General features: G+C 38.9%; 1 protein-coding gene across 1 annotated transcript in view; it reads right to left on the bottom strand.

The window, feature by feature from the left end:
• Positions 1-27,263, bottom strand: part of LOC113591432 (E3 ubiquitin-protein ligase rnf213-alpha-like) — a 34,507-nt gene that overhangs the window by 4,945 nt on the left and 2,299 nt on the right. The window contains exons 3-52 of the mRNA XM_081697338.1: positions 25,172-26,074; positions 24,851-25,083; positions 24,555-24,716; positions 23,998-24,209; positions 23,278-23,564; positions 22,934-23,178; positions 22,597-22,809; positions 22,209-22,401; positions 20,940-20,995; positions 20,665-20,818; positions 20,115-20,264; positions 19,923-20,021; positions 19,657-19,779; positions 19,371-19,560; positions 19,104-19,277; positions 18,857-19,009; positions 18,025-18,668; positions 17,661-17,820; positions 17,196-17,413; positions 16,253-16,390; positions 15,850-16,011; positions 14,499-15,750; positions 14,212-14,396; positions 13,973-14,128; positions 10,261-13,842; positions 9,998-10,128; positions 9,797-9,892; positions 9,539-9,660; positions 9,249-9,371; positions 9,090-9,139; positions 8,856-9,009; positions 8,401-8,536; positions 8,073-8,264; positions 7,781-7,911; positions 7,504-7,661; positions 7,170-7,379; positions 6,692-6,879; positions 6,264-6,384; positions 5,698-5,798; positions 5,390-5,572; positions 5,117-5,283; positions 4,810-4,912; positions 4,599-4,713; positions 4,318-4,522; positions 3,979-4,166; positions 1,333-1,455; positions 1,021-1,131; positions 632-878; positions 415-483; positions 201-235 (exon numbers count right to left, since the gene is read on the bottom strand). Coding sequence (XP_081553464.1) covers positions 201-235; positions 415-483; positions 632-878; positions 1,021-1,131; positions 1,333-1,455; positions 3,979-4,166; positions 4,318-4,522; positions 4,599-4,713; positions 4,810-4,912; positions 5,117-5,283; positions 5,390-5,572; positions 5,698-5,798; positions 6,264-6,384; positions 6,692-6,879; positions 7,170-7,379; positions 7,504-7,661; positions 7,781-7,911; positions 8,073-8,264; positions 8,401-8,536; positions 8,856-9,009; positions 9,090-9,139; positions 9,249-9,371; positions 9,539-9,660; positions 9,797-9,892; positions 9,998-10,128; positions 10,261-13,842; positions 13,973-14,128; positions 14,212-14,396; positions 14,499-15,750; positions 15,850-16,011; positions 16,253-16,390; positions 17,196-17,413; positions 17,661-17,820; positions 18,025-18,668; positions 18,857-19,009; positions 19,104-19,277; positions 19,371-19,560; positions 19,657-19,779; positions 19,923-20,021; positions 20,115-20,264; positions 20,665-20,818; positions 20,940-20,995; positions 22,209-22,401; positions 22,597-22,809; positions 22,934-23,178; positions 23,278-23,564; positions 23,998-24,209; positions 24,555-24,716; positions 24,851-25,083; positions 25,172-26,074 — 13,503 coding nt within the window. The remainder of the gene's footprint in view (positions 1-200; positions 236-414; positions 484-631; positions 879-1,020; positions 1,132-1,332; positions 1,456-3,978; positions 4,167-4,317; positions 4,523-4,598; positions 4,714-4,809; positions 4,913-5,116; positions 5,284-5,389; positions 5,573-5,697; positions 5,799-6,263; positions 6,385-6,691; positions 6,880-7,169; positions 7,380-7,503; positions 7,662-7,780; positions 7,912-8,072; positions 8,265-8,400; positions 8,537-8,855; positions 9,010-9,089; positions 9,140-9,248; positions 9,372-9,538; positions 9,661-9,796; positions 9,893-9,997; positions 10,129-10,260; positions 13,843-13,972; positions 14,129-14,211; positions 14,397-14,498; positions 15,751-15,849; positions 16,012-16,252; positions 16,391-17,195; positions 17,414-17,660; positions 17,821-18,024; positions 18,669-18,856; positions 19,010-19,103; positions 19,278-19,370; positions 19,561-19,656; positions 19,780-19,922; positions 20,022-20,114; positions 20,265-20,664; positions 20,819-20,939; positions 20,996-22,208; positions 22,402-22,596; positions 22,810-22,933; positions 23,179-23,277; positions 23,565-23,997; positions 24,210-24,554; positions 24,717-24,850; positions 25,084-25,171; positions 26,075-27,263) is intronic.

Raw genomic sequence — 27,263 nt, 5'->3', positions numbered from 1 at the left:
TTCACAGTTCACAGCAACCCTGTTAATCTACTGCTGGAGGAAACTGGCCTCTATCCCGATACCCCTTCAGGTGTCTGTCTTTGAAGAAGTCATAAACAGGGCTCTCTGTCTGTGGCTTTGATGTTAATAAGCCCAAAGACCTGCTGAGAGACTTCAAAGCATGCACGATCATGTGAGAAGACCTGGAACCTGGAGCTTACCTTGTCAACAACACAAGGGTGGCCATTGGGACACGCTAAGGGAGGGTGAGAAATATACAACAGCGTAAACAAAAACTAAAAATCCAAAAACCATCATCTCCACTGTGACAATGACACTCAAGCATATTGCAAAACAGGACACATTACAGTGCTTACACCTTTCCAACTGTGTTACACCACAAAAATGAAAAATGCCATCTGCTGCTTGACTTACTATACCACGTGAAGCCAAGAGCCTTTCGTGCCGTGGCAAACATGTCTTCTGGCATGGTGGGAATAAATGCTGCCTATGTAATATAACACAGAAAATATGAATCACAGAGAAGGTAATAACATAAAGATTGAATCTAGCCTAGCTAGTATGTAGTAGTAGTACATAGCATGAGAGTATGTATGCAATATGTAGTATGAGAATAATCAGGGTAGCACACATGCCTGCATGGTAGAAGGGGACAGGCCCAGCTGTGTGAGGGGATGCAGGAGACCATCAGACCCACACAGCAGTACCGCCTTCAGGTGGACGGCGAGCTCAGTGAGTGTGTGTTCCATGTTACTATGCCTCATGTGCACGCTTAAGCTGCCAAGTGTGTTGTTCACCAGGGCTTCGGCAAAGGCCTTCATCTCAGAGGTAGACAAATGCTGCGAGCCACGGACGAAGACCTCAAGGGCTCGGCATTGCTAGAGACCATCAAACATGCTAATGATAATGGGGCCTGTCAAACTGCTAGTATTTAATAATATGGTGAATAGGCCAAATGTGAACATATCTGATTAATGGCCATCTTAAAAAATACTAAGACCCAAAGATTCAGGCCCCTACCTCTGGTTTGGGGTGGAAGACTGGATTAGATGCTCGGAAGAGAGTGGTAACTTCTTGGAACAGTGCCAAAAGAATATAGAAGGACCTTCTCCTTGGAGAACATGTGCATTTCTAAGAACAGATGACAGAGTACACAGTACAACAAAATTACTGCCAGTGAAACAAGGGAAAAACTAAAGAAAACACACTTTAATCCCAAACAGAAAGGATTTACAGAAATGTTTTTTTAAAAACATGGTATGGTATGTGGAGAGCCCTTACACAGTCACTCTAATTCTTAAATCAGTCTCACAGAACAAAACAGTTGTATACCTCCAGGGCAGCATCGATGCTCTGCACTCGGCCTTCAAATACTGCCTTAGCAATCGCCTCACGTACTGTCTTATACTCTTCCCCATACACAAGGTACTGATCCACCTGGCCCACAACCTCTTCCTGAAATGCATAAGGTTTTCAGTATGTAAGAATATTAATAAAGGTCAGTCAGTGGTGGAGTAGAGACAACTGACGTTACTGATAAAGGTCAGTCAGTCAGTGGTGGAGTAGAGACAACTGACGTTACTGATAAAGGTCAGTCAGTGGTGGAGTAGAGACAACTGACGTTACTGATAAAGGTCAGTCAGTCAGTGGTGGAGTAGAGACAACTGACGTTACTGATAAAGGTCAGTCAGTGGTGGAGTAGAGACAACTGACGTTACTGATAAAGGTCAGTCAGTGGTGGAGTAGAGACAACTGACGTTACTGATAAAGGTCAGTCAGTCAGTGGTGGAGTAGAGACAACTGACGTTACTGATAAAGGTCAGTCAGTCAGTGGTGGAGTAGAGACAACTGACGTTACTGATAAAGGTCAGTCAGTGGTGGAGTAGAGACAACTGACGTTACTGATAAAGGTCAGTCAGTGGTGGAGTAGAGACAACTGACGTTACTGATAAAGGTCAGTCAGTGGTGGAGTAGAGACAACTGACGTTACTGATAAAGGTCAGTCAGTCAGTGGTGGAGTAGAGACAACTGACGTTACTGATAAAGGTCAGTCAGTGGTGGAGTAGAGACAACTGACGTTACTGATAAAGGTCAGTCAGTCAGTGGTGGAGTAGAGACAACTGACATTACTGATAAAGGTCAGTCAGTGGTGGAGTAGAGATAACTGACGTTACTAATAAAGGTCAGTCAGTGGTGGAGTAGAGACAACTGACATTACTGATGAAGGTCAGTCAGTGGTGGAGTAGAGACAACTGACGTTACTGAGGAAGGTCAGTCAGTGGTGGAGTAGAGACAACTGACGTTACTGATAAAGGTCAGTCAGTGGTGGAGTAGAGACAACTGACGTTACTGATAAAGGTCAGTCAGTGGTGGAGTAGAGAGAATTGACGTTACTGATAAAGGTCAGTCAGTGGTGGAGTAGAGAGAATTGACGTTACTGATAAAGGTCAGTCAGTGGTGGAGTAGAGAGAACTGACGTTACTGATAAAGGTCAGTCAGTGGTGGAGTAGAGAGAACTGACGTTACTGATAAAGGTCAGTCAGTGGTGGAGTAGAGACAACTGACGTTACTGATAAAGGTCAGTCAGTCAGTGGTGGAGTAGAGACAACTGACGTTACTGATAAAGGTCAGTCAGTGGTGGAGTAGAGACAACTGACGTTACTGATAAAGGTCAGTCAGTCAGTGGTGGAGTAGAGACAACTGACGTTACTGATAAAGGTCAGTCAGTGGTGGAGTAGAGATAACTGACGTTACTAATAAAGGTCAGTCAGTGGTGGAGTAGAGACAACTGACGTTACTGATGAAGGTCAGTCAGTGGTGGAGTAGAGACAACTGACGTTACTGATGAAGGTCAGTCAGTGGTGGAGTAGAGACAACTGACGTTACTGATAAAGGTCAGTCAGTGGTGGAGTAGAGACAACTGATGTTACTGATAAAGGTCAGTCAGTGGTGGAGTAGAGACAACTGACGTTACTGATAAAGGTCAGTCAGTGGTGGAGTAGAGAGAATTGACGTTACTGGTAAAGGTCAGTCAGTGGTGGAGTAGAGACAACTGACATTACTGATAAAGGTCAGTCAGTCAGTAGTGGAGTAGAGACAAATGACGTTACTGATAAAGGTCAGGCAGTGGTGGAGTAGAGACAACTGACGTTACTGATAAAGGTCAGTCAGTGGTGGAGTAGAGACAACTGACGTTCATAATTATGAACGCGGTTACTCATGACACTGCATTCCTGGCTGCTAGTCAAGTTGTGTATTTTGTGATAGTTTTTCATTAATAGTACCAATGCACTAGTTAATCTAACGAATTCTAGGTTTGCGCTAGTGTTAGTTAACTGTTAGCTAACATTCACGTAGTTCGCTAGCTGGTTAACAGCTTGTTTTGTAGCTAATTTAGTGTTTTGGCGAACTGAGCTAGCTAACTAGCGTTAGCTAACTGTTAGCTAGCTAACTTGTTTAGCTAGTAGCTTGCTAGTGTTAGCTAACTAGCTGTGTGTTGTGGTGGTTCTGGCGAAATGAGCGAAGCTCAGGTCGTTGTAATGTGAATAGGAGCTTTTCCTAAGGTTTGATAACTAATTTATGGCTGGATAATATAAAGACCACTGCATTAACTTTTAAAATGCAAGCCTTCTATTTGTTTAAAAACTTTTCCTTTAGTTAACAAAATATTCAAATTTTTTTCTAATGATGTATACTCTACTTTCTATCTGAGCAAGCTAGAGCTGCAACAATGATTGTCATTTTTAATGCCAAATAATTACTGGCTATTTCACAGAGCATTAGTATTTTGTGTTAAGTTGTATTGGGAGGGTTGCTGCTTCACCAATAGCCCCGCCTATAATATTTTTCACCAGCCCCCAGTCTTGGCTGATCAGCTAAATTTGGTGTAGAGGAAAACGTGTAAATCAGATTCGTCACCAAACCTGATTGTTATTTCTGTATTTAGAGCATTTTTGGAACATATATATATTCTTTTACCTGTTGCAAAATCTCCTGTGGGAAAAGCCATCGAAACGAAACTTCCTTTTGCATACTCCGAACAAACTCTACTCCATGCAAACTGCAGATCTTTCTGATCAGGTAAACTCTGTACCAGTCATTCCCACTCTTCTCACAAAGCTCCATCACTGTGTCCAAGAACTCTGTCTGATGTTTCTCCAGGCTCCCTATTAATCACATAATGTTAAGATTGTTTGTTTGACATGGAATGAAACCATCAGCAATCTCTTCACCATATGACAATATTTTCTATTCTGGACAAATTCTTCAGAGGATATGATAAATCTGCAAAATGGAAATGGCACATGTAAGACTAACCATTGTGTGGTAAGGTGGCAATCATCTGTGCACCCATGTCCAAGTACAAGCGTAGTCTTGCAATCTGCTGCAGGGCCTCAATGGAGACCTGCTCTGCATCCACCCGGCCCGTGTGCAGGAAGTAATGCAGGAAGTCCCTACCCTCCTGCAGATGTAATTTCTGCTCTTCTCCAGAGCCCAGATGCTTTTTTTCAAACATAGAATCCTACAGAAACAAGCATGTCAGGAATCTGTTGAATGAAATTTGTTTGTAGATCCTAAAATCCAACTGCTGTTCTTACCTCAAAGCAATTGATGTATAGAGTATACAGTTCACTTTTGTCAGAGTCATCCAGAATTTTGCTCCTCAGTACATCTGTGAGATGATGTTCGAGGTAATCTTTCACATCATCAAAGCTGAAATACATCATTGTGTACAGTTAATCACAGAGCAAAAACCATTCAGTAATACCGTGACCATCTGAATTCCTTTAAATGCTTTTCATGCAGCACCTGTATTTGAGCAGGAGTTTCAGCACCATAGACCGCACAATGGGATTTCTGTCCACACACTCATCGAAGGGTGACAGGGCTTTTGTGAGAATACGGCTGTGCACTGGAAGAGAGGACAGCAGACAAAATGTCTTAACACACAAACATCAGTTAGTGCACACACCTACATAAATACAGAACTATTGTCCACAACGTAGTAATGCCTATGTCATTCCGTATTATATAAGTTGCAGGCACAGTGACACAGATCAAGATGTACACCTTAAAACTTTTAAGGGTGCTTTGCGAGTACAGAGGTGGATCTTACTTTGAGTTAGGGAAGCTGGCTTTGCCTCAACCATGAGGAAGGACAGTAGGTGAAGAATCACACCTCTGGATGGTGGGGAATTGTCCTTGAAGCACACTGTAGACACGACTTCGACAAAAAAGGCATTGCACCGTTGTCTGAACTGAGCATTCAACTTGAAACAGGTCCTGTAATAATCATCATGTCCAGACAGATGGACACATAATCAGTATTATTTTTGTCACATCACTACCCAAATGAACTGAAGGAAGTGTTAGAAGAGAGAAGACCCACCGAACGTCCTCTGACACATTCAGCTGAAAGTCATCTGGCACTGGTTGAGTACACATTGCACAGTACATCTGACCTGGGATCAGCCACCTTTTGATGCAACTCTGACAGAAGATATGGTTACATGGCAACTCCACAGGGTCTTGTGGCTCAGTCCTGCATATAGCACATGACTGGAGACCATACCTCAAAAAGAGAACCATTTAAAACTTCAGAACAGCAAATGATTTACCTCAGTTTCAATGGCAAAGAAAGTTAATTTAAAATTAATAAGTTAAATTAATTTGGGAGTACATCAACAGAGATCTTACTTGAATATGAGGTCACTTGCTCTTTGCTTGCAGGACCTGAGTATTTCAATTACAGCCCCAAAGGTTTTTTCCAATTTCATATCTGGATTTTTTTCAAGTACCTTTGACAAAAGTAGGTTGTAAAAATTAACATGTAAGGATGTAATAAAAATCTGGCATGTCATTGACATACTTTAAAAAGAAGATAATTCTGTTTAAATTATGTTAACCTTTAACTCCGGTGTAAATATTATACCAAAAAAGTCTTGGTAAATAGTATTATTAAATGTGGTACAGAAGCTAGTAATTGATCAATATATGTTAAGAGGCAGATTGTTCATCCAGTTTTGCCCAAGCAAAAACTATCATTCACAGTACGGAAGGAATTTTTAATGGTACAGGAATTAAACATAAAATGTAATTTCAAGCATCAGTGATTTTTTCATCAAAGTGCATAATGAAGCTCTAGGCTATGAAAAGCCCATATATATATATATATATATATATATATATATATATATATATACACACACACACACACACACACACACACACACACACACTCACACACACACACATTTTCTTACCCTCCCTATGTTTCGAGTATGCTCCATGACCAGTGGCGTCAACCTCTCATCTTCACGCTCGATGCCCAACAGTATGTGCTCCACAAACAGAGAGAGCGTGAAGATACGCCTCCAAGCAGTGCTAGGACAAACACGATAAGCTTACATGGATGAAACAAATGAATACAATTACAGTATAATCATAATGCTAATAATGAAAGAAACAGATTCTCTGGACATTTAGCTGTATCCAACAAGGGGCAAGGTTACAGCTACAATTCTGAAACAAAAGCAGTTCTGATATAACACTGGCATTTGCGTGATTCGTCAGTTTGACCACACAGATGTGAACTGATGGTGCTTAACTCTGTGTTATTAATGCATATGGAAGAAAGAAAAGGAAGAAAGGACTAGAAATTGGAAGTGATTGAAGAGCTGCTGAAACTCACTGTATGAACTTCACCATCTCACGACTCCTCTCGCTGTAGTGTTTAAGGCTGCGTTCTGAGCAGACCAGTTCAATGGGCACCTGCAACCTCTTCACTTGTTTCAGCCAAGACTGCCGCTGGAAGTCCCCGTTTAAATCCTGGGGCTCTAGCTGCTCCACACAGGCCAGAGCACCGTAAACATCTAAAATCTTAAGTGGAGTATTAAAATCTTTTTAATGACTCTTATTATAAACACCATGGAAATAAATTCTACCTCAAAAAGTTTTAAATTGTAAACCCCAAAGTAACTTACATATTAAACATGTGCTAAAATGATTTAAGAGGAGTTGTCTATTACTTAGTGAATTCCAGACCATTTAAACATCATGTCACCGAGTGTGTTTGAAATTAAGTTCAGTAAGCACTTTCAAAAGTTAAGCCACATGAAGTAAGATGACAGAGTACACACTGAGAACCAGAACATGTAGATAAGATGTACCATCTCAGCTGGGCCCATAACATGCGGATTCCCCTGCAAGGAAAGGGCCACCTGAGGCAGGATAGACATCATCCTGGAGAAGTTTTGCAAACCTTTCCGGAACTCATGGTAAGCGGAGTGGACCAGCGGTAGGGAGAGCTTGTTTTCCACTGATATGCCTCGCCGTGTACACAGCTCATTCACACAGCTTGCCAGCGCGGCACACAGCAACTGCAAGAGGCAACTCTCCTTAACTACAGACTGATTATGTGAGACCATGCAGAATAAGGACTATAACCCTAAAAAAATGTTTTCGTTAATGACAAAATAAAACAGGAACATTTAGTAGTCTTACTTGCTGTTCAGCAACAGAGGAAACTTTCATTGTCAAAGCAATGAAATCTTGAAGATATCTTTGGAAAAATTCCCTCTGCATTTCTTTGTCCACACTTGCAAAATATTCCCCAAGTACAGTTCTCTTGAAGACCCCCTCAAACTGCCGATGAGATTGACCTGAAAGAGAGGAAAATTTACGATTATTTTCCTTGTTGAAGTATTGATTACATTTTAAATTTCTGAAGTAAAATAAAATGTATATATAATTTAAGATAGATGTGTAAAGACTCAATCACCCTCTCTCTGTAAGGTATACACCCAGAGGTCATCCAAAAGATCTTTGATCCTCCAGCTAAAAGGCATGGTGCAGGACACAGTTCTTCCCACAGATATGTGGCTTTGGATCTGGATGGTTGGGGTCTCCAAGCTATGGAAAAACGGTGAGTATTTTTCGCAATGTATAGAACCAAACATTTGAAAATGAGTTTATTTGTTGTTCAGTTAAACTTGTTTATTTATTGTTCAGTTAAACTGTAGTTAGTGTAATGCAATAAATAATTAAGTAAATTTTGACTTCGTACTTCTCACCTTTGGCCAACTGGAATGTATGGTATATCCAGCATCGCTTTCTCCCCAAATATAAGAAGCCACATATCCTTGACTTCATCCTTACAGTCACTATCCAGCAGAAGGTCCAGATTACAGTTGCGGTCAATGAAAGAAATTAAATGGGCTAGGAAGGGAGTGACCACTGTCTGGACTCTTCGCCATAGGGCATGTCTGTAAGTGAAACAGTAATGGGCAAGGTAAACTGATCAGATGTGGCAAGTTTGCATATGTGAATGCCATCCATAAAAACAAATGTATGTGTAATGGGCATTTAGTGTTTTAGTTCTCAGATATGTAGCGTGCTTACTTAAATGTGCCACCCTCTTGCAGGGCCTCAATATTTGATGCTTCTCTGGTTACCCAGTTCAGGGGCATATCAGCATTGTCTTCACGTGTTTTCAACAGGAGATGAAGGCGCTTTTTTAAGGTCTCCATGAATGAAACTATTACACAAGAAAACATTCCCCAATAAAATGTTCATGTGCAATAACTAATCAAACTAATCAAAACTGTTCTGATTGTGATATTCTAATTGTGATTTTGCCTTTTGTTTTTAACCATTCCTTTTTATATGTTTTTAGTTTCTCTGAAAACTGCCTGGTAAGTTATCACATTAATCTTTGCATTGACTATTAACGAATTATGTTAGTTATGCCTCCATGGCAGCTACCTTCAGAAAGGTTTTGTTTAATGATTTTACACATGAGCTACTGAAATAAAACATACAGATAATTAATATAGCAGAGATATAGATAGCAAAACCTTTCAGCTGGTCACTGTTGTCCATTAGTCTAAGCAAGATCTCTACTCTTCTTGTACTAAGGGTGCCACCATCTTCAGGGTCCCTCAGCATGCTCACAGCATTCTGGACGCAACTGCGTAGCAGCACTGTTGTGTCAAACATACTTTCCAGTACCTGAAACACATCACTGGTAATGACAAATCTTAAAGCTTAAACACAATTACTACTAGAAACTACAATGATATTATACTTACGGACTTATCAAACTCTGACTGCAAAAGCATAGGGTCCTGGACCTCCATTTCTATATAAGCAAATAGTAATTAAAGTAATGAATGAGATAAATAGAAGCAGTTAAAAGCAACATAAAATGTACTGTCAATTCAAGATTCTGAGTACTTATCTAGAGTTACCTTCATATTGGCTTTTATTTTCTTTGAAGAGATCACAAATGGATATGTTTCTTAAATTCTGAACATCAGATACGATGTCTTGAGAACTTCTGAGATCATCGATGTGAACAGATGTCCAATGCCCTAAATAAATCATTTAACATAACTTAATCACAAGTTCTACAGGAACATCTCAATCACAAGTTCTACAGGAACATCTTAATAACAGTTATATGTATGAGTTTTGTATACAAAATACAAACTTCAATATACATTTCTTTTGAACAAAGATTATTTTAAGTGAAACTCACCTCCCTGAAATCCAGTGTAGGAGGTTCCACCCTCTATTCGTTGCAGTTTAGTAATGAAGTACACAAACACCTTGCAAGCACTTATAGGTTTCGATCGGATGATTTCATTCATGCAGGAATACCTGCAAAGAAACCAAGCTATGTCATGGGTTTTGAAATATGCATATTCTCAGTTCCTTTTCACAAATGATGCACTAATTAAATCAATTTGTAATCAGTAATATTCAGAATAAATTTTCTAAAAAAAAGAACACATACCTGGCGGATGCGAGAATATTTGCACTCCCGGAATCTTCACTGAAATCAATTTGGAGAAGAAGAATCTTGTTTGCAGATGGCGTACCAAGAAACTGCCTGGAAATTAAAAAAAAAAAAAAAAAAAAAAAAAAATTTCCTTACTACTAATTCCTTACAGTATTATAGTTGAGTTAGTAGGACAAATGTGTAAAAATTACTCACCTTATTTTTTTGAGGAAGGAAAATTCTGTCTCAAACTGCCTCAGTGATAAAAGATTCATATTGTGAATCCCTGTATGGGACTGAAGTTGCACAACATCTACAGCTGTCAAGAGCCTTGAGAATGTTGTTACCTTCACAGAGAACCAACACATTTATTGTCAATTATATAAATGTTCTTCCTTCACAGTAACTCTCAGTTGAAAGTAAAATAAAGATGTAAGTGATCTTCAATGACTAAGTAAAGAAGAAATGTAAAATCTTACCTCTGTGAAAATGTAATGGTTCCAGTGTCCCTGTTGGATGTGAGAGCCGATGAACTCAGCTAAAGAATGGTGCCGCTGAACCTTGAAGTATGTATTTAGCAATCGTTCTGATTCCACATCTGGCAAGTCAGTGTATTCCAATCGCACCACTGAATCTGGGGTGGCACAATTCAGTAGGACAATCTTAGCTTCTTCCAACACTTGGTCTTGTATATCTGAATGACCAGTTTCATCTCTCAGTTTGTCTATTACTTGCAGTACCACAGAGGAACAAGTATCTGAATGGTAGCCAATGAAAACATCTGGGGGCAAGTACTTGTGTGAACTGCAATGCTGACTTTTGGGAGACACAAAATGTTGGACCCAGTTCTGCAGACATTTGACAATTTCCTTCTCATTACTGTTTAGAACACTGTTGATGTCAATGTAATGTTTTTCTAGTCTGTTAATTAGTGGAATGGGGAACTGTTTGTAAACCACCTCTTTCTCTTCAATGACAATGAGACGGAAGTCCTTGTGGACTCTGCACTTCACACGGTGTGTCCCAAGGCCAAGGTCCACATATTTTAGGCCACCAAGAAAAACATAATACTGATTCAGTGCATCATAGAGACTTTCATACAGGTTTTGAAGGTTCAGTAGCACAACAGCCTGTCCAGTTTCCATGCAGATCTTCACACGGTTGATATTCTTGCAAACTTGTGTGTACTCCTGATCTTTAGGAAAACTTGAGCCAAAGATAATCTCTGGGAGGTTGTTGTCTGAGAAGAAATTCTGCTGAAGAATTTGGAGACCTGCAAAGTTCTTGGTTAGGATAAGAAGGTAGCGACAGTCCTCATCCTGAGTTATTCCATTAATGTTTTGTCCCACAAGATTGATAGTACTAATGCTATCCAAATCAGGTCGAATGTCCAGTTTTTTGGAGAAGATATTTAGAGTGTCCACATTATCCAGGCCACTGAAATTCCTCAGTACTGCATTAACAATTTCTTCTGAAGAAAGACTTGAAGACTTCGAGACAGCATATATCATTTTGATCAAGCTGTAGTAATCACGTAGGCCAAAAAAACCTTTATCTTGTGTTTTACATATCTCCAAGTAAGCACCTGCCAAAGGACAGAAAATATGTCTGATGTTTCCCAAGACCATTGGATCCAAAGAACAAATTCCTGCAGCAGTTAAGATTAGCTCATTCTCGTCTGGGTCACCTCGGGAGACAAATATTCCCCTGTTCATTTTGGCTGGGTCCAAAGCCCAGTTTGAGATGCCAATGAACCCCACCTTCTTATGGGGGAGCGGGTCATCATCAGTACAACCTTCTTCCAACAATGGGTGAAGTGTTTTGAGAGGCATTTTGGGTGAGTCTTCTGCCAGGCCTATCTCATCCAGTACAACAACAGAGACATATTCTTTTAGATTTTTGCCTTCCTGAAAGCGAGCACATTGTTTAAATGTGTTAATGATTCCTTCTGCAGTTGAGTGAGGACTGCACTGGTAAGATGTTAAGTGGACCTGCTTCAAATTCTTGTAGAATTCAGAGTGTGCAGCCTGGCCCTGCATTGCATCTGCCACTAAAGTCTTTGAGAGAGATTTTGAGCTCCCAGGCTTCCCAACTAAGAAGAGAGGGATTCGCAGTTCAATGCACACCACCATCATGAATACATTTTCTTTCAAAGCCTTGTTTTTTGCAATTGTACCACTAAAAGGCACATCATGTAGAAGAAGATCCTGAATGAGAGAGATTTCATTTACCACATTTGCTAATTTGTTGTAATTTGGAAAGAATCTGCAGAGTTTGGTCCAAAATTCCTTTTTCTTTTCCAAGCATGAGTTATAGCACACGGTGACTGCCATCAACAGAGCCCATTCAACTGGGTCTCTGTCCTCTTCATCTGTTATCTTTGATTGTTTTAGCTTTTTCTTCAAGAGCTCTTGGAGTTCTTCAAAAAACATTTTGTAATTAGTGTAGAACCAAACAAATACTTGCATGCAACGTTCCACATCCCTTAAACTGACAAAGCTACATTCATCTTTCCTCTTCCTCATGTAGTGCTGTGACACAGAAAGGATATTAGTCATCATTCCCATATAGTCTCCCTGGATTGAATTGTTTTCAACCACACTCCTAACTATTTGATGAATGTACAATTCTTCCGTGTCATCATTGAGCTGCCCAAAATCCCACACAAGGGGAATCATACTTGGGGGCAATGCGTGAACTCTGTACACCAGCTGACGAAGGGGAATGGATCCTAGTCTATCCTGTGTCTGATCAGCTTTCACTACATATCCCAAACCCGCTCCCTCCAGTCTTTCAATCATCACATCCGAGTGCTTCCTGTAGGGATTACATGCAGCGATAACATGTAGTCCAGTGTGGAGTTTAAGTTTATGACCTTGCACTGTGTGGTCACATAGCACTTCTTTTATGCAACCAATTGCCTCAGTAGTATTGGCTTCATCGAAGAAAATGACAGAATCAAGTTCATGTTTCTCTTTATTCAAGGATGCAATGGCCTCAGCTTCTTGTACATTGGCATAAATGATCTCAGGGGTTGTGCCACCATGAACTTTGACTAATTTCATGTTATCTGCAGGGGTCCCACTGCGTTGCAGCTCACAAAGAAATTTGATGAGTCTTGTCTTTCCACAACCAGTTTCCCCCATAATAATGACTGGAATGCCACATCTGAACCTCATGTGAATTGCCATCATCTTCAGTATGTTGTCCGTAGTCAGCTGGTAGGTCTCATCAGGATCTGATGGCCACTTAACACCAAGAACACTGCACAAATACTCGATCTTTTCACCTCTAGATAGGTCATCAAAATTTATGTTGAAAGGGACCCTGTTAAGCTGGAGACCATCATAAAGCTCTTTTGTCATGATGTTCTTCCTTATCACTTTGTTTGATGATGGATCAATGGCATCAACTCTTTTCTGATTATTTAACCTGAGGTGGAAACCAATAAAGGTCATGGATTCATGATCATCATTGAAAAAAATGTATGGATGAGGTTCTGACTCCCATCTCTTTCTGATATGGAATGGGGCTAGATCTTCTTCATTAACACCTATTAGGTCTACTGTTTGTCTCCCAGGACTTTGATCAGAAATGTTTAGTGATGGCGTGGCAAAATCTTTGGCCATCAAAATCATGAAGTCAACTACAAATTTTCTGAATCCTCCCAAAGTGTCGCCAACAATTTCCATGTTGCAAAAAATAGATGTCTCACAGTCTTTCAACTGAAGATTAAGGAACCAAATGAAATTCCTCAACTCTGTCCATGATGGATCAACAATGCCACAGTAGAGAAACATCATTTGAAGACATTCTTTGTGGGAACCTTCAACTCCAATGAAGGTAAAATTGTCAAGGTCAGTTCCCTCATAGAAACGCTTTAAATATTGGTAAGGCCTCTGATAAGCTTCACTTCTGAAATGCTCATCATCCATAAGTGGGTCCTCAATTTCAAAGCTAGGGTCATCTTCTATTTTAATTTCTAGCTCCAGAACCTCTTTAGGGGGTCTGCACTTCACTCTGGGAAATACCTCAGTGAAGGTGAAAGGCACATTTGAATCCTGTAAATGAAAATGTTTGTTGAAAATGTTGGATATCAATTGTAAATGAAGCACTGAAAACATTAAAACTTATAAATAAAATCTAACTTTTATGAGTAAATTAAAAATGATGAGTAAAGAAGACACTTACCACTCTTGGAACAAATTTTGGGGATTCAGTGGTGTGCTGCAACATTTCAATGACATACAAGTGCTGGCTGCTACGTTTCCACATATGTCCTTCAGTATCCATTAGATAGCCAAGAACCAACAGCTTGAATAAAAACTCATCCAATCCTTTTTGCACCTACAATAATACCATATAATGAATCCCAGTATACTTAATATTTTGTACAGCAACTGTTATGTCTCACCCAACTAAACTCTTACCGATGTTGTAACATCTAAGTGAAAGATCACAAGCCCGTTCTTGTTTGGTGTGTCCAGCAATGACTGCAGGATGCTAATTTCATTGATTGTGGGTTCAATTAGTCGAATGCATCTCAGACATGAAGATCCAGGTCTTTCAGACATTTCAAGCTTTTCGTAAAGCCTCTGAACATACAATGATTTACCTGAAAAAAACAGATACATTTACCTTTTAGATGCATTTACTGAACAAATGAGGGCAAGAATACTTCTGAAAATGGTTCACTTGAGTGAAAATGTTTTCTTACCAACTCCTGCTCGTTCTGAGGACACGATTCCAACAGACTGTTTGTCTTTGAACACAGCTGCAGCACTAGGCAGGTCGGATGGGACTGTATAGTGTTTGGACAGATAAGCTTGAACTCCCTCTAAGGATTCTCTTGGAATCATGTGCAACTTGAACTGGCCAAATGCTGAAGGTATATATGCGTGTTCCGAGCTGCAAATGATCACAAGTTTGAAATCCTTCTTGGATCCAGAATGAAGTCTGTGAAACAACTGTTCCACAGCATAACTGACCTCATAGTTCAATAGGTCAGCATGCAATAAGCAGTATATCTTCTCTCCCATGCATCCACTGGACAAGCATCGTCTGAGAAAAAGTTCCACATGCTCGTAAGGAGTGGCGGCGCTGCATAGTAGGACTTCATCATAGGTGGGAAGTGGCTCATATTCACTGACAGAGTAAATACTGATGCAGGTGGCCAAGACCTCTTCTCTGGGACAAACTATGAGATTGGGACGGCCATTTACCAGACCCTTTGGCAACACACGTCTGATGGGTCTTTTGCTGGGGTGTAAATGCAGGAGTTCTTCCTGGTCCTCATCCTCTGAATCCAAATTCACTGTACTATTCAGTCTACCAAGAAGTCTGGCCAAATTTGGAATTTCCAGTACATCTGGGAGAAATGTTTTCATGTCTGTGACATATTTCTCCCAAATCATATCCAGTGTCCCTAACCCAAAAACCTTATCAGAGATGTCTTGCAGACTTGTGTTTAAGCTTCTGTCAGTCGAAACTGAATTTGCAGTACCCACATTCTGCAAATCTGCATGTACGAGGTTCCATGCTTTCCACACATCATATGTGGTAGATTTGGGATTGATAAAAGAGAGCATCGTTAATGCACTGTCATCTATGTCTTCATTTAAATTTTTCAAAGAGAGCTGCTCACAAAGATAGACAATTTGTTCAGCAGTGAAATAGTTAAGATGGTAGTTCTCAGATCTCTGTTTGTCCATAAACATCTTCCAATCATTTAAGTACCTCTCCATTTTCTTGCAAAGTTCTGGGAGTTGTTCAATTGCATTACCTTCAAGTATTTTGTATGGAATACTACTTAAATTGAAGTTAAGAATAATTCCAGAGTTGCTGTGATGATCTGAGCTTAACACTGCATCAGAGCAGATGATTTTTGCTTCCCAGTGTCTAAACAAAGGGTTTCCAGCAGAAAGCATATCAAGGAAGGTCCCAGCTAGTCTCTGAACATGGTCAAAAACCTTAGATGACAAGATGACATCAATCAACGTCATTTATGAAGCATCGCAGATAAAATCATTGCAAAGACAACGATATGTTTAAATGTAGACCATTTTTACCTCAGTGAAATGTTCCACCTCATTGCTTTGTTCACCTTTTCCAGACATAAGCATGAGTTTATTTTGCAGGTCTCTCACATCTTCAAGAACATAATGACGACTCTCTTGCCCCTCTCCATGTTCCTCAGGGACATCGAGCCTGAGAGCAGTATCCATATTGATCTGTTACCATAAGAGCAGATGAAGTTTTGATACGGCACATAAGTGTGCGTGATATATCACACACACACACACACACACACACACACATACACTAAGTAATGCAGTAGAGAGTATATTCAATTGAACCTTTAATTGAATAAAATAATGCCTTTTTATCAAACTCTCTCCTAAAAGACACAATGCCATTTAACTATCTATTGTAGGTAAATTCCAGTCTTTAACAAAATGACACAAAAGAAACCTTTGTCTGGTATTGTGCACTGATGGTGTATACTCCTCTTGTATTTATGGCTTTGACCAGTGAAATGGAGGACAGTTCCACTGATCCATGACTTTCTTTCACTGTCTTCAGCCAATCCAAGTGCCTGGCAGTATCTCGCTGATATCAAAACAGAGATATATATATAAGATAATTGTTATATATAAGATAATTGTTCATGTATTACAGAAGAAAGCGGTCGTACTATCTAGTATAACTAGCACAGTTCTGTCAACATTTCTGGACCCAAAAATAACTTTCATTGAAGCTGAATATTGATTTAACCTTCTAACTTCTAAATAACATCAAAACAGCCACATACATTACTTGTGATCATAGCTTTGAACAACCTGTACTAATTTTTTATATGAACCCAGAAATTAATTTTAAAAAGTTGTTGATGTAGATTGAATGTTTTTTTGACAGTTTGTCATTGTGTTTTGAGTATTTATGCAGTAACATTTGTGGTTACAAAAATCAAAATATATTTTGATTACCTGATTATTTTAGGCAAGTTTCTTTGCATCTTGTAAACATGGCCCTAGATATTAGTTAGCTACCTATCTTAGCTATAGAGGTATCTAATCTGCCTGGGCTAATTTAAGTCTTAATATGATAAGAAGGTTGTGGGGTAATTATTTTAAATTGGTTCTTAGCTTCCCTTAGCTAACAGATTCTAAAGTGTACCAACTGAGTGTGTGGTCCTAGTACAATTCATGACAAACACCGGCAAAAATATTATGTTGAGCAAATTAGTGCTACGGGGTAATACAATGCTAACATAGTAACTCAGTACTGTGCTCTGTTTTAAGGTGTTTACTGGTTATATATTATTGTACACTACAAGCATACACAATAGACCAAAACAAAACCTCAAATTTTAAAGTTAACATGTTTTAAGTCAATCAGCTATATTTCATCCTACCAGCTTTTTTGTGATGTTACTGTCATTTTCCAGAGCTTGCCAGAGTTTTTGCAGGGCCCTCTTAAAAGCATCAAAGTCAGAGTCAGCGTTAAGGCCATACAGCATGGAGGAATATCCCAGCACAGCGTCATGGAAACAAGCGACACGATCCACATCCATAGCATTCTCCCCAGCAGAGATTGTAGCAAGATCCACAAATACTGTAAGCTGACTGATATCTGCAAAATATCACAAGTATTTAAAACAGTGATGACTTGTTGAATTACTCAAACAAAGGTATAAATTGTAGAAGGAAAAAATAGAAAATTATACTATTGGGGAAAATGGGAGTAAAATGTACTGAATGGGACAAAGGTTGGGTGCAGAGAGCACAACATGCTTAAAACATGCATTATTCTTTTGTTCAGAAATTAGTAATATCCCAGATGCTCACTTCACAGGTTAAAGCCCAGGGTAGGATCTCACCTTTCAATGCTTCTTTGACCCACTCAACCAAATTTCTCCTATGGCCAAGCTCCTGGAGACACAGTCGGCGAGCCTCCGTTATGTCTGCCACGACCTCTTTGGCACTTATCAAGTTGTCATCAATATGATCTAAGGTTTCCTCCTTAAAATCAGCTTCACTCTGAAATATGGTTCATATTTATTTATTTATTTATTTAATATATTTTTTTATGATATCATTAATCTCTAAAACTAAATGTACTAAGTGCACTGAATGTGAAAACTAACCAGGGGCAATTCACCGATATAGTATAAAGACTTATTTAGGTTACTATATAGACACAATGCACATTTTCAAAAATATACATTTGTTGTGATGACTCACAGCATGAAGCAGTCTATCTAGAATTTGGAAATTTCCCATAGGACACAGCACTTTCATGACGTCCACGATCACTTGGGCTGATTCTACTGCAAGATGAAGGTCATGGTACTGCTGGATCTGCTGGATTCTTCTTTTAATCCATCGCTTATCATCCTTTGGATTGATTTTGCACATAATCTCCAGATCTTTTCTAAAATCAGTGTATTTGCCCATGTAGGCCTTGAAGGCACTGTCGACCTCCTGGAATGTGATAGTGCCGCTCTTCAACCTGGTGTAGATGGTTTCATATTGAACGTAGCAAGGCTCAAATACTTCTGTATAGATGAACTCTAATGTGCATTGCTCCATATTTCTCCTTAGCTTTGGTTCAGGATCATCATCATCATAATCATCATCATTATCATTATCACCAATGTTTGAGAGTTTTTGGGCTTGGTTCTCCCAACACATAGCAAAAATATAGCTTTCTTGCAAATCATGCAGACTTTTTGCCATTTTTCTGGTGATGTCACAAAGGTTGAAATATGTGACCATTCCTGTCACTTCTGATGAACTCTGGTCAAACTGATGAACTTCCATGAAATCATCTAGAAGCATGTCCTCTACAGTGTTTTGCTGGGTATTTTCAAGGTCCTTGGTATCAACTGCATAGTTGATTACTTAATTAGTAATTAGTTAAAATTTCCACAAAAATAATTACATTCTCACAAGTTAATGGATTCCTTAATCATTATTAATTATCATAATATTTAACAATTATCATTATATTTTACACACGTCCAGATGTACATATCTAATTAAAGCAAGGATAATGTGAAAGTAAATAGCATACCGTTGATGTACTTTTGGAGTGTGTGGCACACGCGGAGTAGGCATGCCACCATCTCTTTTTCATGGTAGATCTTCTCAACTTCCTCTTTCCTTCTTCTAAGAAGCGTTTTCACAGCCCTGTGGTCTTTACACCGGCCATCATCACAGAGTCCATCTGCAGGGTGTAGACCACACGCTCATATCCCACCATGTGAACATGTGCATATAGTGAGAACAGGTGTTGCTGTTCAGCTGGTCTGTGCGATTACCAATCTTTAGAAGCTCAAAGAACGCATCTTCTCCCTCCAGGATATGATTCAGCATTTTTATTGTAATATTTCCTTGGAAGAACTTTTCTGCAACACAGCTAAACACAGAACTGGCCACAGCCATTTTCTCTCTGGCATTGTCCGAGAGTTGATCGATCAGTCTCCCATTTGCACCTGTGGGAAACAAAACCTACAGTGTTACATAAAACATCAAAACATAAGTTAAATCAGAACACTAGCATCATGCAGAATTCTAGACATTCCCACCTTGCAACTGAAAGATTCTGGTTGCTGTACGCCATGTAAGAAGGTGTTTCACTACTAGCTCATCTCCATCTAGGTATTTTCCGTCTTCAGTCTTTGGCCAAGCTTTGAGTACAATTGTGGATACCAGCAATCCAAATTTACTTAAGTCATGGCTCTTAAGTTTTTCAAATAAATCACTCTCTGAGCCTCCCTGGTTAGTCAAAGCAAGAATGAAAGCTATCAGATATGTAAAAGTTTATTTTGATACATACTAGTAGGTAAATCATTTTCTAAAAAGATTAAGTACCTGGCAAATAGAACTCACAGCCTCCAAAGCACATTTTTCAAGGCAGGAGGATAATACTGGAAACTTAACTGCAATGTTCTCTACCTTGTTGCAGTAAATCTCAATCTGAAATGTTGGCTTTTCCTAAGAACAATACAAGAGAAACACTGCAAGATAGTGGAAATGGAGTACAGTGGCCTCAGATATTTTCTGTAATTCATCTGCAATTATTTTACACTGTATATTTAATAAAAAGCCTGAAGACAGCCACAGTACATATTCCTTACCTGTTTCAGTTTTCCCTCAAACTGATTTAAAAATTCTTGTCTCCATGTTGCACAGAACTCCTTGTCAGCAAAGGTCAGTGATAGCAACTGGCTCCATACCTAAATATTGTTTTTTTTTGCAAGGTACATTAACTATACATCACATTTGTAAACACTTGAAAATTCAGTATAAACACGGAATAAACTGCCTACCTCCATCTCAAAAGTATTAGAGAACGTGGTGTAGCTGTGTGTACTGCTCAATAGACGATTGGAGAAAGTCTTTCGAAGCCATTCTCTTACGATTCTTATCATCCTATAGAACCCCTCTGTGCTCCTGTTTCTCTGGGCCTCAGTTGATTCCTTTGAAATAATAATTTGTAAAGCATTTAAAATAGATCAAGGCTGGTATAAGTACTACATATTCTGAAACATGGAGCAATCAAAGATAGGAAGGTATCATCTCTCGTTCAGCATGTTGTTCAGGCAATGGTAAGTGGGAGTTTCCCAAGCAAGTTGGGCAGAATCCAACTCACAGCTGGGAAAAGGAAACGGGAGCTGCCACCTTCCTCATATTATTACAACATAAGCCACTATATTTGGGAAGTCAAGACTAGTTGGCAACCAATAGCTCAGCAGCTGAAAACAAGTGGTTTGCTTGAGGCTGCTTCAACTAGAAAGTCCACTAGCAGTAGGGCAATGAAAAAAGTTCAAGCTTATGAAAAACAGATGTAAATGAATGTAAAATGTAAAAAAAGTCTACCTGTTCACAAGTAGAACCAATAATCAGACTGAGGAGTTTTAGGTACTCCATAGGAACTTCATAATGACATGGCTCTTTAAAACGGGTACAGATTGAAACCAATACAGTGATAGCCGTTTTCAGGCAGAGTTCATCATATTGACAATCTTTAAACCTAAAAAAAATATTAAAATGAGATTAGTTGGTATGTCATTTTGATTTCCAGCACACTGCAATGGAATTTGGGAAGTGTATTTCAAATCAACTTGTAGAATCAGAGAAACACTGGAGCATACCTGTATTTTTCACCTTCTGTTTTACAGATGAGATGTGAAAGCAACATTTTCAGATTCTATGAGATAAAAAATAAAAAATACATAAACTATTAAAATCTATTTTTCCTTATTTTGGAGATATATATATATATACACACACACACACACACACACACACACACACACACACACACACACACACACACACACACACAGCCTGGCCAAAAAGGTCACCACCTGAATTTAACTAAGCAAATAGGTAAGAGCCTCTCATTGGATAATTACTGTATGGGTGATTATGTTTCAACTGGCAACAAGTTATTTAAACCTAACTGATGCAGTGACTAGCTTCTCATTTGTTAAACAACCATGTCAAAAGACACGTCCTGTGGTTGTGGAAAAGATGTTAATGTTTCAGAAGGGTCAAATTGGCATGCATCAAGCAGAGAAAACATCTAAGGAAACTGAAACTAAAATCGTGTTAAGAACTGTCCAACACATTATTACAAAGTGGAAGGACAGTGGGGAAACATCATCTTCGAGGAAGGAATGTGGTCGGAAAAAAATCTTGAATAATCGTGATCGGCGATCACTTAAACGTGTGGTGAAATCAAATCGTAGAAAAACAGTAGAACTCAGGGATATGTTTAATAGTGAAAGTAAGAGCATTTCCACATGCACATTGTGAAGGGAACTCAAGGGATTGGGACTAAACAGCTGTGCAGTCTTAAGAAAATCACTTATTCAGATTGTGAAAGAGTGGTTCAGGGAGCATGAGACATCATTTTCACACATGGATTGGCCACCAGATTCCAGACCTGAACCCCACTGAGAATCTTTGGGATGTGCTGGAGAAGACTTGTGCAGTGGTCCAAATCTCCCATCATCAATACAAGATGTTTGGGAAAAATTAATGCAACTCTGGACAGAAATAAACATTTGCAGAAACTTGTGGAAACGTTGCCACAGTGAATGCGTGCTGTAATCAAAGCTAAAGGTGATCCAACGAAATATTAAGAGTGTGTGACCTATTTTTTTGGCCAGGCAGTGTGTGTGTGTGTCATTCATTTTATATATATATATATATATATATATATATATATATATATATATATATATATATATATATATATATATATATATATATATATATATATATATATAAATAATTCATTTCATTTATAATAATGCAATTTAACACACAATATTCCAATGCTTTTGACATCAATTTCATTATTTAAAAGCTATGTTAAAATTACTCTGTTCTGTGAGTTGTAGATCAAGGTTCACCTCTTTGGAAATATATAGCATGTTGATGTCAAGACTCTTGCTAATCATGAAAAGGACATCCAACGTATCCACAGAAAACATACATGTGAATTCCAACAAGTTATTGAGGCCCAACACACGCATCCATGAGCGTGCAAGCAGTTGATCGACATGAAGCAAGTGTTTACAGCTTTCCATTACTTTCATTAATGCCCTGTAAAAAACAAAAAAGTGTATAGACTTTCATTTGCTTAACTCAGGAAATTATGTTTTACATGGTAACTTCTTTAAAAAAAAAACAACTTTTAATCATATTATTCAGATAAATGTGATTAAATCAGTTTCGATATTTAGAGGTCAACAGAAAGTGTATCATATATTTATGGATTAACAAATCAAATATATTTGCCTTGTGTGTTGGGAGTCTGTAACATGGACATCAGGAATCCTGAACCTTTTAAGTCCTGCCCAAACATCAAATTCTTGTCCAATGGCAAGTGAGTTTGGCTCAAATGGCTTGCTGTCTCCCTCCAATAAATGCAACAGTGGAATTATAAGGATCCAGGTGGTTGTTTTCTGGTTAATTGCAGTCTCGCAAAACTTTCTGACTGCATCTGCAACACTGGGAAGTTAAAAACAGTTTAAGTGCAATAACAATAATAAACCATGCAACAAGTATTACAGATCCAGATAAACTGAGCATACCCACTACAGCTGATAAATCCCCTGAAGCTATTCTGCCCTACCGTTCTTCTTGTAGAGGCTGGAAGAACTCATCCCAGTAAAAACGAAATCTTTCCTTTGACAGTTCAGGAAGACACAGCATCCAGCCAATTTTAGAATTCACATCTGCTCCCATCATGAGATCATATTTGTTAGAAACCAGCAGACAGGTAATGGCTGCTTTTAGTGGATCTGTCTTCAAGCTATGCCTGTCTGTCTGCTGGAGATACAGCTTCCAGTGCATGAATGATTTGAATAGTTTTTTCACCTAAAATGGAGACATTGAATAGAGGGGATTAACATTACCAGTGAATTTGAGAACCCAATATATAGTATACAAATATGAGATTTTTGTAGAAGCCTATACCTCTTCTTTACCATACTGCAGATTTTGCCATGGTTTTGCTTTGTCTTCATATACATAAGGATTTGAATAAGTTGTGAAAAACTGCTGGAGCTGAGAAAAGAAGTTTCTCAGGTTTATCTTATTCCACTCATGGAGGATATCAAAGATGGTTTCTAGCATCTCATTTCCCGCTATAATTCTTCCTTTCACCAAATCAGGCTTTATGTTTGTAAACCAGCTTTTAAATTTCTCCTTCATGCCATCTGGTGGCCTTGCACATATTATGTCATCATACTGGTGCCATTCACCTGGATGCACAAACATTAGGCTGATCAGTAAAAAACAAACAAACAAAACAAATCTAAAACTAAAAACTAAATGGAATTAAATTGTGTCATTTGTACCCTGTTTGTGTTGTCTTGTAGAAAAATAGTTTAAAAAAAGAAAAACAGTTTGCTGGTTTGATTTCTAACATTTTGCACATTCGGTACACTGACATCACTCCTGGCCTTTGGCTTACATTAACATAATTCTAGCTAGCTATATGTCAAAAAGCAAACAGGCACAATCAGTAAATTACAGAATAAATCAGTGCAAAATAATGGCTTTCATTTGTTTTAAATAGGACACTCACTTCATTAGGAATACATATTTAAAAGGTGACAAAACAGAAAACCATGTTTTAAAACAAAACCTTGGTCATTTCTAAGGAATTTCTCAGAATGAGAACTGTTTCACTACCTTCCTGTGTCAGAAGAGTCCCTTTAATGAAAAGACATCGGTTAACAATGTGTTTGGCCTCTTCTGTGTAGATGTACTCATACTCAGTGTGAAGTGAGTTTTTGTTTTTGCCTTCTTTGTTAACAACATATTTGTAAGGAATAAACTTCCCAACATTCTTTTTGGTTGTCTGCAATTTCCCATGAACAATAAAACCATTTTGTCCCAAGTCTCTGTGGAGGCAAGCAGTTTATTTTTAACACAGCATAAGTTAGAAGGGAGAAAATATTATTTCTATAAAACAACAATAATAAAATACAAACTTTTTAAGTCTACTCAGTGTACTAGCAAATAGTAAAACGAGGATGGCTTGTGTGCTGTCTCTAATACATGAGCCATGTGAACAGACTCATCACTCTGTACCAGTGTCCAACAGTTTGTAGCAAAATGTAAGATAGGAATACAGAATTTTGAATTACTTAAATATCTATCTATCTAAATATTTCTTTTTTGCTCATACAAGTTTTCAGAAACACATGCAGATTGCCTTCACAACTTCACGGTTCTGAACATCTCACCTTGTGATTTCCATTGTCAAAATATCCTTATTCCAGTTTTCTGCTAAACTTCCTGATCTTATAGTAACAAAGTCTTTTGATGGGTCCAGTTTAAAGTCTTTCGATAAGATGGCATGGAAGATAACAGTTATGTCTTTGGGTTCCTCCTGAGGGTTCGATGTGCTAAAATATTGGAAAATGAAACTCAGAATATTTGTAACAGCAATTAGACAAATGAATAATTGTTTTATTTTTAAACATTCTGTCCTTAAACAGTCGAAAGGAAGCAGGAGCGCTGTACTATATAGTGTCTTTACCTTTCTTTTTTTTTCTTTGATGACACTTGTTGAAAAGCTGCATCATCATTTTGGTCTGAAGGCATTCTTTTCCCCTCAGATAAAGGCTTCTCTCTGCATAAGGCATGTTTAACACTCTCTGTTCCTCTATTACTCTGTACAGCATTTGTTTGCTTGTTTTCCACTTTGGACTCTTTAAGGTGGGTTTGCTGTTTACTCTGAATGTTATCTGTTTTGGATTTTGGAACTTCTCTCTATGGTTGGAGAAACAAACAGAAAGCAAACACAAATATGGACATAAGCTAGACATAACCACAAGGAATACATATATAGCAATCTTACCTCAGTAGGGTATGGTCCAAACACTTTCTTGTTAGAGTCATTTTTATTTTTTGAGGTTTCCCCTTGTCCGGTGGTACACTGCAAGGTGTGCGGTTTCTCTGTTCCCTGTTCAGAGGTCTGACTATTGAAACGCCGTGGTGGAATAGAAGATTCTTGGTTTAGATTTGCAGACTGTGCTTTGTCAAGGTCCTCGTAGGGCTGATCAGGCACTTTTGTGGTCCCGTTATCTGTTGGAGGCATGGAGCCTAATGCAGGGCCCTGCATCTGACTGGTAATCACCTCTTTTACTGCTTCTTTTGAATGAGACTGTAACTTAAATCCATTTTGATCTTTTATCAGCAATGGAACAGGAGAGTCAAGCATGGCACTCTGTACAGACTGCATGTCATTATTCTGTTTGGAAGGTGATGGACTGGGAGTTAGAGAATCTGGGTTAAGACATGACATAGCCTCTGGTTCTGAGGAGCAACTGTGCACTTCCTTCTCACACTCTTCAGAGGGTTTGCTGGACGCTTCAGAAGCAGAGAGCGGTACTGGAGATGACTGGCTAGAATGCTCACTTTCCAGACCTATGATCTCGCCAGACATGTCCTTAGACTCATTTCTCGGCAGTACTTGAATACTTGGTAGACCCATAGAGGCAGTTGATGGAGAGTGGACAGAGGTTGTATCCTGGACAAGGACGTGAGTAGAGGATGAAGACTGAGTGTTTTGCGAAGATGTACATACAGACTTGGCAATATTTTCTTCTGTTGCAGTTGGAGAAGACAGACTGTTGCCATTTGGTGGTACATGTTGAACCACCACAGAGCTCCCATTCCCAGTTGTTGTCTCAGTGGCATTATCACCTTCGTGCAGGTGAGTGTTGTCCAGTGATGAGCTAAGGCACGGATCTGAGATTACCTAAGAAAAAAAGAGTGTCCTTCCATCAATGAAACAGTCAGAAATTGTTTTCTACTCTAAACAAAAATGTTAATAAAAAGGTCTTCAGGTCTGGACATTGAATCCAATTTCCCGTCCTGGATTTTGTAATTACTGGTAGTTAATTAAACAGTTATTGCAATTGATTGTCCACTTTGTCATTACACCTGACTTCTAGATAAAGGAGCAGTGGCAAATCCATGGAACCTGGAGCTTGAGGTCTGTAGATTGAATATCCACACTGTATCACGTAAACGTGCTTGTGTTTCCTCTATTCTTCCCTCCACTTCCTCTCTCTTCTCGCACTGACTCTGTCTTGCTCTGTTTATTTGGCTTGTTTATTGTGTTTAGCTTTTTCATTCTGGCTAGCATTTGCTAACTCTGTTAATTCTTTGTCTAGATTTCTCCATTACCCTTGAAATGAGAACAGGTTAGACTGTGCATGCGCCTAGATTTTTCATCTCGTAGGCACGTGTTAACTGTCTATGCACATTAGGCTAGAGAGCAAATCCCACCCCCTGTAATTTTGGGTAGTTTAGCCTAATGTATTTTTTTCTGTATTTAAAGATTAGTCTATTTTCTTAATGTACAGATTAGGATAGCTTCCATCTTCTCTCTCCAAGGTCAGTGTCAAGTCTGCAGACTCCAGCCTGCTTCCCAAAGACTGCATTCCCCATAATCTGTCTGTGCAATCCCAATCCCTAGTCTATTGATTTCACCTGTGTCCAGTTTTCCCTAATGTGTCTCTGTATTTAAACCCCCCTGTTTGTAACTTTCTTTGTAAAGTCTTGCTCTGCTTTGTCCTAGCATGCTCATTACTGGTTTTATTAAACCTAGTTATCTCCACCTGCAACTGACTCCTCTTCTGCCTACCGAACCTGACAAACTCCATCAATATTCCTCACTTTGTCTGTTTGCATGCCTGGCTTGTATATCTATATGTAAATTTGGATATTTGTGTAACACATCACTTGCCATTGCCAGTATATCCTGTTGGGCAATTTGTCTCTTACCTACTAGTCTTTGTTACTGCTCCTGCTCACCCTAGACAACAATCTCTTTAGTGGGACCATAACAACCAGCAATTACAAAATCCATGATCAGATTTTGGATTTGAGGTGCAGAGCATTTAACCTCTGTAAACCTTTGCTTCTGATGTGACCATCCCTGA

Source organism: Electrophorus electricus, chromosome 15 (genome assembly GCF_041902795.1).
Source record: "Electrophorus electricus isolate QZ-2024a chromosome 15, ASM4190279v1, whole genome shotgun sequence".
Taxonomy (NCBI): domain Eukaryota; kingdom Metazoa; phylum Chordata; class Actinopteri; order Gymnotiformes; family Gymnotidae; genus Electrophorus; species Electrophorus electricus.
The sequence above is the reverse complement of the archived record's forward strand: the minus strand, read 5'-3'. Positions and strand labels throughout refer to the sequence as shown.